This window comes from Pithys albifrons, chromosome 1 (assembly GCF_047495875.1).
Source record: "Pithys albifrons albifrons isolate INPA30051 chromosome 1, PitAlb_v1, whole genome shotgun sequence".
Taxonomy (NCBI): Eukaryota; Metazoa; Chordata; class Aves; order Passeriformes; family Thamnophilidae; genus Pithys; species Pithys albifrons.
Window position 1 is genome coordinate 8,345,253 of NC_092458.1, and position 12,780 is coordinate 8,358,032.

General features: G+C 38.9%; 1 protein-coding gene across 3 annotated transcripts in view; it reads left to right on the top strand.

Moving 5' to 3' along the window:
* Window positions 1-12,780, top strand: part of SCML2 (Scm polycomb group protein like 2) — a 73,687-nt gene that overhangs the window by 38,876 nt on the left and 22,031 nt on the right. For all 3 annotated transcript variants that reach the window (XM_071569464.1, XM_071569473.1, XM_071569482.1), the window contains one exon: window positions 10,924-11,174. In XM_071569464.1, the coding sequence (XP_071425565.1) occupies window positions 10,924-11,174 (251 nt within the window). The remainder of the gene's footprint in view (window positions 1-10,923; window positions 11,175-12,780) is intronic.

Sequence of the window (12,780 nt, forward strand, 5' to 3'; positions counted from 1 at the left end):
GATGTTCAGGAACCACCTGGACACAATCCTGTGCCATGTGCAGAGATGGTCCTGCTTAAAGAGGGAGGTTGGACCAGATCACCCACTGTCATCCCTTCCAACCTTACCGATTTTGTGATATACTAAAGGGACCTAAAGGGACTGTGTAAATAAGGAGCATAGAAGGTATTTTTTGTGACAGTTTAGATTGCTGAGTCCAATTTAATCTTCTGGAAACATCTATTATTAAATTGTTCAGCCTACTCCAGTTTCACTGCTGAAAAGCCAGCAATATTTTGAGGTAACATGTACAGTATTTTTCTTGCCTAGTTAGTCTGACAAAGCTCAAAGAGTTGTCAGATAATTAGTTATTAAAGCTTATTATGTAATCCAGTTGTTCAGGAAATAAACCCAATAAAATCCTTGAGTACGCTCAAATTTGCTGAAGACTTGAAATACCCAGGTAGGATACTATTGATTTGTTATGAAAAGCAATAACACTTTAGGCATGAATAAAGCCTGCATGATTCTTACAGACTTGTAGTCAAGGCTCAGAATTTTGGACATGTGATAGAAACTGAGTGCAGAGAGATGCAGGGTGGAGTTTTTTTTTAATTTTTGATTCTAGAAGTGAGCCCCAAGTTAACTGCAGTTTTATAGAAATTGTGTGCTGCCTTTTTCACCGATTTGAGCATAAATAACTTATTTCTGTTTTGCTTAGTGTGCTTATTTTTACGTGCTGTTCGTGCATGTTATACAGACTTGTCAAATTTACATAGCTAGATGAAATATTTTTTGCTCTCAGGTTATGTTTTTCACTGTTACTTGATCACTCTTGAGTCATTGAACAACTGTAATGATAGTCCTTCTATTGAGATGTAAATAATAGCTTCTAGAAGAGTGTAATCAAGTCATTTCAGTTCAGAAATATGATAATGCTGTCAGGATTCTTCATTAAGTCACATTAACATTGACTACTCCTGTTAAGGAAGAAAGTATGACAGATACTGTATTGCAGGGATTCACTTGGAATGTTGTGGTATTATTCTGGTCTGAACTTGTTTCCTGCAGGTTACTTTAGTATTTCTACTTTAAATTTCCATAATAGAAAGTGAAAATAATTGACTGAGAGTGGCTTAAATATTCAAGTGAATATGAGAAGTACTCTTGATTTTTGTAGCTATCTCCTTTCCTGAAAGCCTTTAAATGTGTTAAATCACTGCTTAAGGAGCTTAAAAAATAAAAAAGCCTCAGATTTTAGTTAACAAGCAAAGTCAATATTCTGCAATCTAGGTAAGAAAGCGATAAAGGATGCTTTAATTTCATCCATACCTAGGACAACAGTTTTCTGCCATGAGTTGTATTTTGGGGTCTAATTTTGCCTTTTGAGAGATGAAATGCAGTAAGGGAAACAGTATGAAAATTAGGGAAGATTTTATTTCAGCTGGCTACTGTCTTGGCCTTTTAGGATGCCCCCAGAGAGAATGTAGGACCTCTGCCATGAGAGGTGTTTAAGAACAGTTTAAACACAGCCTTCTTGAGTGTGGGTGAGTTTATTCAGACAGGATTATGTGCCATATTTACTCTTTATAGCTGTATCTTCTGTAACTCTCATTTGTATTAGAGGGCTAAGCTCATGAACTAAGACACAATTAATAGAAGATAATGTAGAGAAGGTAGGTGAGAAGTTGTTTTAGACCAACTCTTGATGGCATTCAGGCCTTGATCTTCATGTGTGTTTTGTCTTTGGTCTTTATTGGAAGGTGTGACTTGCGTGGACCTGGCTGGAGGTCAGAGTGTGCTTGCAGGGGTAGCATTCAGTAGCTTACCTGTAGCATTCTGTATTTATAATGTCAGGAGCTGTGCTTAACTCATAGTGGAGTTTGTTTTGCATATCTCCAATAGTAGTAGTTTGTTATATATATTTTGACTTCAGTTCTTGATGTTGGCTTGGCCTACTGCCTCAAGGTTAATACTTTAAGGTTTGTAATAGATTGTTTTCTCTGTGTCTCTTGGTCATTTAAGTGCTTTTAGAGATTACTTGTAATCCATAAACATTGCTGTGAACTGTAACAGGTGACAGGGATTGACATGGTAGTGTCTGTGCTGCACCAGTCTGAAGGACCATCTGCTCTGTCAGGCTTTCTCCAGCACTAGTGCAAAGCAGGTATCTAAAGAAAAGCATAAGCACATAGCAGAGAAGTTTGCAGAATTATTCCTAGTATCTGTCCCTCTACAATCCAGCACCTTTCAAGCCCACAATAATGCTTTTATGCTGAGTACCTCCTGGAGGAGTTTGATCTAATCTGTTCAATTATATATTGAAACCATCTGAACTTTTAGGACTTAGAACATCGCACAGTGAGGAGTTCTCTGCTTGAGTGTATGTTCTGTGGAAATGGAGATATTCCTGTTTCTTAATGGTAGCTTCATTTGTTGTCCCTGGTTGCTTGTACTGAAATAGCTTCTTGTATGTCCAGTACTCGTAAAGGAAGATTTTGGTTTTGTTGTTCCGGGATCAGTTTTACTTGTCTGATCACACTTGTTCTTTACTGTTTCCTTTTCAGGTACGGTATTTTTGAGCCACTGGAACCAGAAATGGACGAGGCATTGAAATTTAGTGGCATAGTGGTGGCTTCTGTTAAGTTTTCTGTTACTTCCATGATTATTAATGAATTTGTTATTTGTGATTTTTAGACTATGACTGAGCAATGAACTGATGTGCTTCCTTGAGTGAGTGTGAATGCAAAAAACCATTCAGCCTACTGCTTTAGTATTACCTTCTCCATTTGGTCATTTGGAAATTCAGTCATCTCTTCTTAGCTTTTGATATGCTTGAAGAAGGCTTTTAGGTTTGGTACCTTTTGTATGCTTTTTTTAAGTCTTTTTTCTAGGCCAAATGTGTTGTGCTTTTCTATTTAACCACAATAGATTGTAGTTTTTACTTTACTGAGTTGGATAATAGAAAGTTCTGCCTAAGAATATTCTTGCATTGCTCTGTAGCTCGTTGTATCTGAGGCTTGTGATTGAAGTGGTTGGCAGATGACTGGAGGTTGTTAGAACAATTTCTCTTTGCTGTTTCTGTGTAAATTCATTTTACTGTTTAGTTATTACATGTAAATGGCAGTTACTTAGGCAACCCGGCTTTTTTATTTATAATAGAAGTAAAACCTTTTCCATAAAAGAGAAAAAAACCAAAAGAACAAATGGGGACAAGCTGTGTGGGAAATTATAAGTAGTTTCACCTGCAAAGACTGGTTTCAGTATAAAGCACTATCTATCATTTAAATGTGAGCAGCATCTGGAGAGGGATCAGTTTCTTTATGTTCATGATCACCACAGCCTTACGAACCTGGATCTGTGAAGGATAAAGGAGGAACTGCTCTCTGTGCTCTTCAGGAGAAAATTTGGGGGACTAAAGGAAGATTTGGTGAAGTAACTTTAAAAAACCTGTGATACACTGTAACTTTTATCCTTAGTCATACTGCTTCTTTCCCTCTCATTTGTCTCCCCCTCTTCCACATCATGTGTTCCCTTATTGGTTTTCTCCCTATTCAGTGCATTTACTGTCAGTCAGAGCAATCTTCTTTCACTACACTAATCACCTGGTGATTTTAAAGGTCTCCTTCAATTGCCATCTGCAGCAATAAGAGTAGTACAGGCTTGCAGAGATTTAAAAGTATCTCATTTGTCTATTTTATGATTTCTTAGTTTAGTTTTATTTCATTTTTGGTCATGTTCTCAATGCTTACTTTGGCAGATTTTACCAAGCCAGATATTGGAGATGGTCTTCTCTGTTACTGATGAAATTATGTGAAAATAGCTTTGCTGTATTTTCAGCTGAGTTGTACACAAATGTGCAACATCAATATAAACTTAAGTACTGCCCTGTTTGCAGATGAAACAAAGGAAGTGCTGAAACTTTAGACAGAGCTACAGTTAGATATGTAAAAGACTGTGTTGTTTGGAGTAGGCAAAAAAATCAGATAAGCTTGGTAATTAAGTTTCATTAAAGCAAAAAAAGATGAAATGGTACAATTCCATACTGCTGGAGGTTTCATTTTTCTGTCAGTGCAGCCAACTTCTCTTCATGAGCAGGTCACAGTAGTTAAATCAGGCACATACAGTAAGCAGATTTATGCTGTCTTCAGAACTGTACATGAAAAAGTCCTCAGTGCTTCGGGCTCAAATCTGATTTGCCACATTCTCTCAGATGTTCAGCTTTTTTATTTGGTATTAATGTTTCTTGACATCTTGCAGCAAGGCCTGGATAGTGCTGCTACGGGGCAGTAATCACTTAAGAAAAAGATAAAGGTTTTGCCCTTCCCAAAGCTGTGGCCTTGCTGTAAGTCTGGTTCCCTCACCATCTTACCATGTTTATTTATAAGGAGGTTGTAATTTTCTTGTAAATTGGAAATACTCCAACACATGTAGTTTTGACTGCCAAATGGAAATTTATGTTTTTATTTGCTCTTGTTCAGGTCTTATGGACACTGCAGCTATTGCAGTATACTGATGCCGTGAATGACCCTTCCCCCCAAAAAAGGACTTCGAGCCACGTTAGTGTAGGGTAAGATAAAAAGTAAAGGTCCTTTAATAACACAGGGCCTACAGCCCACAGGAATACATGATGACATGCATGTGTCCCAGTTCTTGTTTCCATGGCTTGTATAATAAGATCCCTCCAATCATTGCTTTACACATTTCTCAGTCCAGCCCCAGTCCCACCCCTGGTCCAACCCCTGGAATTGGGTCTGGGGTCGTCAGGACCCTCTGTCTTCATCAGCTCTTCTTCCTCAGGCACACAAAGGTCTCTTGGAGTTCATCCAGTTCTGGCTTTTGGGTCACTCTGACCTGTGTTTATGTTTCGTTCTGTAGGCCTTCTGATATCCTTCAGCTCTTTACCTTGGAAAGGAGTCTAAACAAGATTGATTAACTAAAGGAATTTGAGCTCCCTGTTCTGGGACAGGGGTAGTGATAGAAAGGCATTAAACTTAAACTGTTAGAAATATTAACCCTCTAAAAATCTACAACTACTGTGTTCCTAAGATCTACAAAATGTGAAATCAGAACAAAAACCCTTTCGGCATCAATACTCAGAACTGAAAGTTGTGCTACCACACAGACTTCCTACCTGCACCGTGAGTATAACAAGACCCTACTCCTGTGGGAACTAAGCCATAAAGAGTTACTGACTTACTTGTGCCAAACCACAGCAAGTGTTTATGGTGCCCTACTAGTGAATGGTACTGAGTGGAAATCTTTGTTAGTGCATATAAACTGTGTCCAGAGTATCAGTGCTGTCATTCAGATACTGAGACTAAACAAATTGTGGCATTGCACTATCTGTACTGTATTTCTTTTTTCCTTCCTCTAAAGCTTGTTCTATTTTCTTGTTTCATTTTGGGCCCACCTTTCATGCTGCTTATGCTATTCAGGGAAAACTAGTGGCAAAGCCAGGGCAGAATCAGTGATGATGGGGTGAAAAATCAGGTTGTTAAATACGTACCTGATGTGTATTCTTAGGCTTTGCCAGGCTTATTAATAGATTTCATCATCAGCACATCAAAACTCTCTTCAGGCAACTCAACTTTGTGCTGCTTTGATAGTGCGTGAGATATTTACTGGCTCTCTTCCTTGTTTTTGTTCTCAGATTATCAACAAAATACAGGTATTTTTTTCTTGGGGGTTGGTTTGGTTTGGGGTTTTTGGCTAATGTGGTTGCAATGACAATGCAATGTTGAGGGGTGAGACTGGGGGGGAAGCCTCTTGGTTTCTGAGAGATCTTTGCAGTCTTCCTTGAATTTGTACCCACCCCCCACTCCACATACTCTCTGTCCCAGTTCAGCTATTAAAAAGTTGGTTTTCTGGAAGTCATGTTTGTTAATTTGGCTGGCAGTGGGTTTTGGTGGACCTTAAATGGTATTTTCACTGATCTGTTCTTGCCTGTCTCTTGAAAATGTGAGAGCTGGAGGTGAGGGACTGAAGGTGCTACAATGCTGCCTGGGAAAGTCACTAGGAGGGAAATGCTTTTTCTTTCTTCCAGTTTTGCCTTGTGTTGGTTGGAGCCCTCCACTTCACCTTTCAGGGCTGTGAAAGACTAAACATTTTCACAGAAAATAGCAAGAGACTTTTTTATTTTATTATATTGGTAACAGAAACTAAAATTTAGAAAGAAGAAAATTGCAAGTTGTAGTGTCCATGTCTTGCCAATGTGGATGTTGAAGTTTCCAGGTGCAGTGTTGCTTTTCAGATAGAAAGATAATTACTTATAACTGATCTTGTACCATAGCAACATATCAATTAGTATCTTGCAGCTACCTCTTAACCAGAAGTAATCCAAACACAGATAGAAAGAGGTGGAATGTATTACAGAAATTTATGCTTTTGTATGGCTCTCTTGTTCCACTGAGACATAAGGACATAAATTTTTATAATCCTTGGCAGTAAGCTGTTTTGAAAAATTGCTAATCTTTTCCACTTCCTTTGCCAGTTGTCAAAACTATCATGATAATAACTTACTGTATTAAAGAAGGTTAATTTTATAGTTAAAATTCCAGACTAGAATTCGGGAGATATGTTTCCATTACTTCTGCTGTGGCATGCTCACATGGAATTAGGGTAAGTTGCTTAATCTCTTTGCCTCATTTTCTTCAGCTGTAGATGAGAGAAGGACCTAGTTTTTATATTCTCAGACAAACATTGGGTTTGTGTATCAGTGGGGGCATAGGAACAATACTGCAGTACAAATAGAATAATTTCTGTCTTGAAGGAAAACCTAGTTTAAACAGTGCTGTTTTTACTGTCCTAATTGGCACTTCAGCTCAGGTAGCAATGCTGTGCTCACAGAATGTACAGCAAACACAGCCCCTACCTTGCTTGGTGTAATTTCACTTCAGCTCTTTTAAGTGTTGTCTTGTAATTGCTGTTCTGTGACACTAACTGAATGATATATTTATAGTATTTAAATATTACAATCCTGAACCTTTTTTCCCCAGATTTCCATGGAGTGAAACTGTCACTGTGTATTATTTGAGGGAATTTTAGTCATTAGAATTGCATGAGAATTCAGACTTCTGAGCCGTCATCTGTTCCATCCCCTTCCCAAGTGCTGGAGGTTTCAGTAGCTTCAGATTTCACAGTTGTCTTAAGTATCTGATTTATTCTGGCAAGAGATCTTGGAGATAATATTCTGGGTTCAATTTTTTCAGTCCTGCCTGTGTCTGGGCAGTTTTTCTGCTTCTGCCAGCAGAGTTTGGCCCTTATGAAAAGTCTAATCTTTCATGTCCTTCTCATGCAAATGAGCTGTGTTGACTGCAGTGGATCTGCTTGTTCAAACCAGGACTGACTTATGGACACAGATCTTCAGGTTGTGAGTTCCAGGATACAGGATTTGTGCTTTTTTGTACATACATTGGGTACAAAGTTTGTAGGTGTTGGCATTCTCACAGAACTGTTTAGGGGGAAAATGAGAATGTTTTGAAAGAGAAATGATTGAAAGTATGAAAGCTGTTTGTGGGTTGGATGGAGGTAGTCACCTATAGCTCCCACAAACATGACAGTATAACTAGAGCTCTATGAACTTTGGAAGTGCTGTTTAGTTGCTGACATTACTGTGGTAAAGTATGTGTACTGTGGTCTCTATTGGTTGGTTATTGAGGGTGCCAGTACAGGTTTTGGGTGTAAATAAGATGCTTGGGAAGGAAGGCCATACAATGCATCCCACTCCTGAAAATGGAGCAGTGGATATTTGTGTAGAAGAGCAACATGACACAAATGCTTGATTTTGTTTGTGCAAATGAGAAGGCCTTTGTGATGCAAAGCAGCATCCTGAAAAGGCAAATGTGCTTTTTTGGTTGTAAATATCCCAACTAAATACTGCAGTAATTGCAAGCAGAGCTTGGCATTTTTCCTCTCTATTCTCTTCATCGTTATATTTTAACAAGTTCTCATGAGACTATTAAAACGTCTTAGTTTTGGAACATGTGGCCTAGTGGGGATAGCTCTGTCTACAGATGCAGTGGGTTTGGCAGCTTGATTTTGCATGTCTTTTCATTTCCCTCCAGATCCTGTGACCCAGTGTAACCTTTGGTCTCCCTCTGAAGGCAGGGGTGAAGGAAGTATGAGCAGGTGACTGATGATCACTGTCAATACAGCCTGCAGACAATATGGGAATTACTTTAGCAGTCTCCCACTCCCTTGTGCTCCCCTCATCCTCTCTTAAATCAACAAATGCAAATAGCAGCCTCCTCATTTGCTGCTATCTCCAGGAGGCTGCCCAGGCAGCATGGGCTTTGTTGCAGTTCTGCCTATTGAAAAAAGCAGCTTCAGCCCTAGGCAGAAGGAAAAATACCAAATGGGACCTGATTCCCCCCTTAATGGTTAATGCTGCTAATATTTGGTCCTCTGGCATACACAGGTAGGAGGATGCTGAGATAAGGTAGTACTTGATGCGTGTGGTTCCAGAGGGCAACCTGAAGTGGTTGGAGCTGATTGCATTGTTACTCTTTGTCCAGTAAATGTCCTTCTGGAAGGGAATAGGGATTGCCCAGTGTCCCAAAACTCATCCCTGTGCTCCCAGAACTTGTTGACTTGAAAGCAGCTGTGTATTTAACATTTTCTGTGTCTTTATGGTGTGAGATAGGAATGCATTTGCTCGATTTCAGCACAGGAGGTGGCACAAAGAATTTGTTAAACAACATTTCTTTACAAGGTTGTGATTGTTTTGTTAAATGCATAGTAGTGTGGTAAAAATTAATAAAAATAGCTGCATTTTATATCGTTATAAGTGTAAAACAGGGCACAGTATGTAGTACTCTATTGTACAGCATACAGTTGATACTGTTTTGCTTTCCAGACATACAGCTTAACATGAGTTGCCATTCAGCAAGTCAGGGACATAAGAGTAATGCTGTGCCAGCATTTGGTTAAAATTCTGTTCATCTTACTTTAAGCTGTCATTGCATATGAAATTTTGGCATACATAAATAAAAGGAAAATGATTGCTTTGCACATCCAGAAGGTGCTCCTTCTCAGATACCTGGGGATATCATGTCTGTATTTGATGTATTAGGATTGCAACCAGCCATAATGAAGAGATTTCTTCTGAACTGCCGTTTAGAAATATTAGATTGGTAACCAAATCAGGCAAATAGCAACGTATGTAAATGTTCCTACAGCTCTAGAAATGTGTGTCAGTAGTACTTGTATTTTATAAGAAGTCTGGCTGCAGTGTGTATTTCATCTTACTATGACATTTTCTATTGCAAATACTTAACAGTTAACTCCTGAGTAAAAATGCAGAGTTAAGGTAAGATTTGTAAAGCTGGGTGCTGGACTGTTGAGTATCACTCAGAGAGCTAGACATTAAATCTGTTACTCAGTCTTTAAATATGTTATTTTCTTAAGATCTCATTTCAAATGTGTCTTTGTTTTATTTTGTGTTTTACTTGCTTACTCCAGAAAGCCTTAACATACTAGTATTTTGGGGAAAGAAATATTCCAAATTCACAGAAGTCCAGAATTAGCAGCCCTCTGTGCTCCACTTCCAGTCTGCATTAGTGCTTTAGATCAGGCACTGGTGACTGACACAGTCAAAGCCTGCTTGAACCCTAACTTGCAATACTTCTAAGTCATTTCACATGAGGTTCATAGTATTTAAGGTTAGAGTGGATCACTTGAGTTTCACCATCAGCAGGATGCAAAAGGCTGTGAAACAGGCAGTGTGATACTAGAAAGCAGTCTAATTTTAAGTGTAAAGGCTTCAAATTATTTCAAATAATGTGCTTCTTTCCCATACCTCTCAACAAGAGTCATTTGATGTCACGAAATTTCCTATTTTCATGTTCTACTTACCTGTTCTGGAACTTATAAAATCTGTCAGCCTGCCAGCAGTCAGGCCAGCAAAGTGGAATATTTGTTGGCCTTCTGTACTAAGTATTTGGTTTTTTTGGCCACAGGTGCTGCTGTAGTGTGGTGCAGCATGTCTTTTCATTGAGGATATGTCCTTACATGTAGGTTCTCTTTGGCATCCTTTTGGTATTTTAATCTGTTTGTTGGGAAGGAAATTGGTAAAATAAAATCATTGTTATTATTTCAGAGAAGAGTGAGTTGGATGGAAAAAACTCTTAACTAGGAAGTTCAGGGTTCAGTTAAATCTGATCACATCCTGCAGCTTCACACCAGATTGTAATGCAGTCACATCATATACATATTGGATCATATCCAAGTGGTTATCTATTGGGATCCCATATTGGATTTGTATTGGGATGGGAAATTCACCCATCTAAGCAGTGTTAGGAACCAATAAAAATAATTTTGTGTTTGATTTTTGGAAGTTCTTCTTCTGAATGGTTCCAGGTAGAAGAATCTGGTTAAACTTTACTTCCTAAACTGACTTCTCAGAGAAATGCTCATTAATGGCTTTTTGTTTGTCATCAGTTTTTCCTCATCAGTGGGCTGATTTTCTTTGCTGCTCAAAATTGTTTTGTAGCTACTTAGAAGTAGTTGGCATGTTTTATATTTGTGGAAACTGCTCTTAGAGGAAAAGAGATAGATACTTTACAGGCTCTATAATTTGTGAAGTATTTTTGAAGGCCTTCTTGATGAATGGCACTTTATAAATATTATAATTAAATTATGAGAAGCATTTATAAGGTGAGTGGATTAATTATTTTTTCTCTTTTTTTTCCTACTTTTATTTGAATGTTTTTCTGTTAGGAAAGTTCCCCTAAATGAAAGGGTACAAAGAGTTCTCTCTTTGGCTTCAATAGAATTACATAGTTTCATGCCAACAATTTAAGTTCAAAATACAAAGTATATTTATTTTACAATGTAAATTGTGCAGTACACTTTTATTTTTTTAAGTCTTTGTTAGAAAAGTTGCTTTCCGTTGTTCATTTTGAGGTTTTCCCCCCCTTCCCTTTTGTTTTTGTTTTTCCTCAGTTTCCATTACAAAGAGCAGTGCAAAAATCCAATCTTCCCCTTCCAAAGTGACCCGGCGTTCAATGCAGTCTCCACAGAAATCTGCTCCAGCACCAGCGCAGCGGGGCAGGAAACCAGGTCGGGGCAAACCCCCTGGACAGTCTGCAGTTCCCAAGAAGGGCAGGTCTCCTAAAAATATTCCCCTGACAAAAAGCACCTCTCATACTGAAAATCTTAAAACAAGGAAAAAAAGTTTAAAACCTGGAAAAAAGGTTAGTCCTTATCTACTACTTTACTTTATATTGCAAAATTTTGTAGTCATATATTTTTATCGTTATTATTTAATTTTCTGGTTTTTCTTCAGCCTTCAGGGCTTTACTGTTTTCAGCAACTGATTATAAGGAAAAATCTAGAATAGCTATTTTGGAATATTTCAATATAAGATTCTGTGAGTTATTTTATTCCCAAACAAGATTACCAATTTATTTATGGGTGAGTAGTTGGTTTGGGAAATACTATTCTGGAATAGCCATTCCCAGTAAAATTACAAGAGCCAGGAAAGATTTTAAGCTTTTTAGTCTGAGTTAGTTTGTTACTGAACCATATATATAGCATATGTAATTTTTTGTTTGCTTGAGATTTTTTTTTGTTTTGGGCTCAGAAACAAAATAATTAAGCACACTGACAGCTTTGTTGCATAATTTAGACTTCTTAAGCTGGATTTGCCAAGTGAATCTCATGGAGACCCCCTAATCTAGGAGAAAGTACCAGCACGAAGCAGGAACTTCTTTTAGGCAAAGCATTTCTTTAGGTGTGGACATAATTCTGCCCTGGTCCGAAAGACGTGATGTCTCTCTGCCTTTCTCCCTGCCAAGCTGAGTCAGATCTGGAGCGTTGGCATCTGCCTCCAGCTTCACCTCCAGTGGAGTTGTTTGGTCAGGTACACGTGGCACTACTTTACCCTCGTGCCAATTCCCACTCCCACGTGACACCAACGCTGCTGGGTAGACAATCTGAGTGAGATAGTTCAGGGAGCTGAGCTGGTAGACAACTAGCACAGCATCCATCCCTCTTACTTCCTTCTTTGTCTGCTCCACCCCAAAAAAGCACAAGCTGCTGCCAGGAAGAGTAGGATCACAGCAGGGCAGATTTAGGGCCACTTGGATAGCCGTGGGAGTACAATCTGTTCACTGAGGCTCACGCACAGCAGGCTGGCAGAGAGGAGCAGCAATCCTGCAATGTCTTTCCTCGGGCAGTGTGCTCCTTCCTCCTTTGCCTTAGCTCTAGTGGGGAGGTGAGGAACATTGTTTTTTCTGATGGGTTTTTTTGTGTAGTTTGTTTTGTTTTGTTTTGGGACTTTTTTTGGTGTTTATTACCCCCAAAGATTCAAAAAGTAGAAGTTTTGGGGCTTTTCTTGTTCAGTCTGTATCAGTGTGGGTTGTGGGATCTATGGCTAGTGATGTGTGGAAGGGAGTGAAGGAATGGCACAGGTGGGAATTCTTCCTTCGGTGATAGTGCTTATCAGTATAAAGTGCTAGTGAAGTAACAGTTTTCGAGCATAACCAGAAGTCTCTAGTACGAAACTGGAAGTAGCACTTTACTGAAATAATGACCACAAGATAGGAAATTATTTTGGGAATCAGAAATTGAAAGCTGAACACTGTCTTCTCTGCTGCCTACCCCTTCCAGTGGGACATCCAAACTGCTGGGTGACAGGTGGGATTGGTCTCCAGTTTTGTTTATCTCTTACTTGGTGTATAAAAGTGCACAGAGACACAGATTAAAGAGGAGAAGGGTGCTCCCATCCCGCCTCACTGGTGGGTAGAGTGTTCTCCATAAGTCTCAGGGAGTTTTAAAGGACAGCACTGAACACAGAAC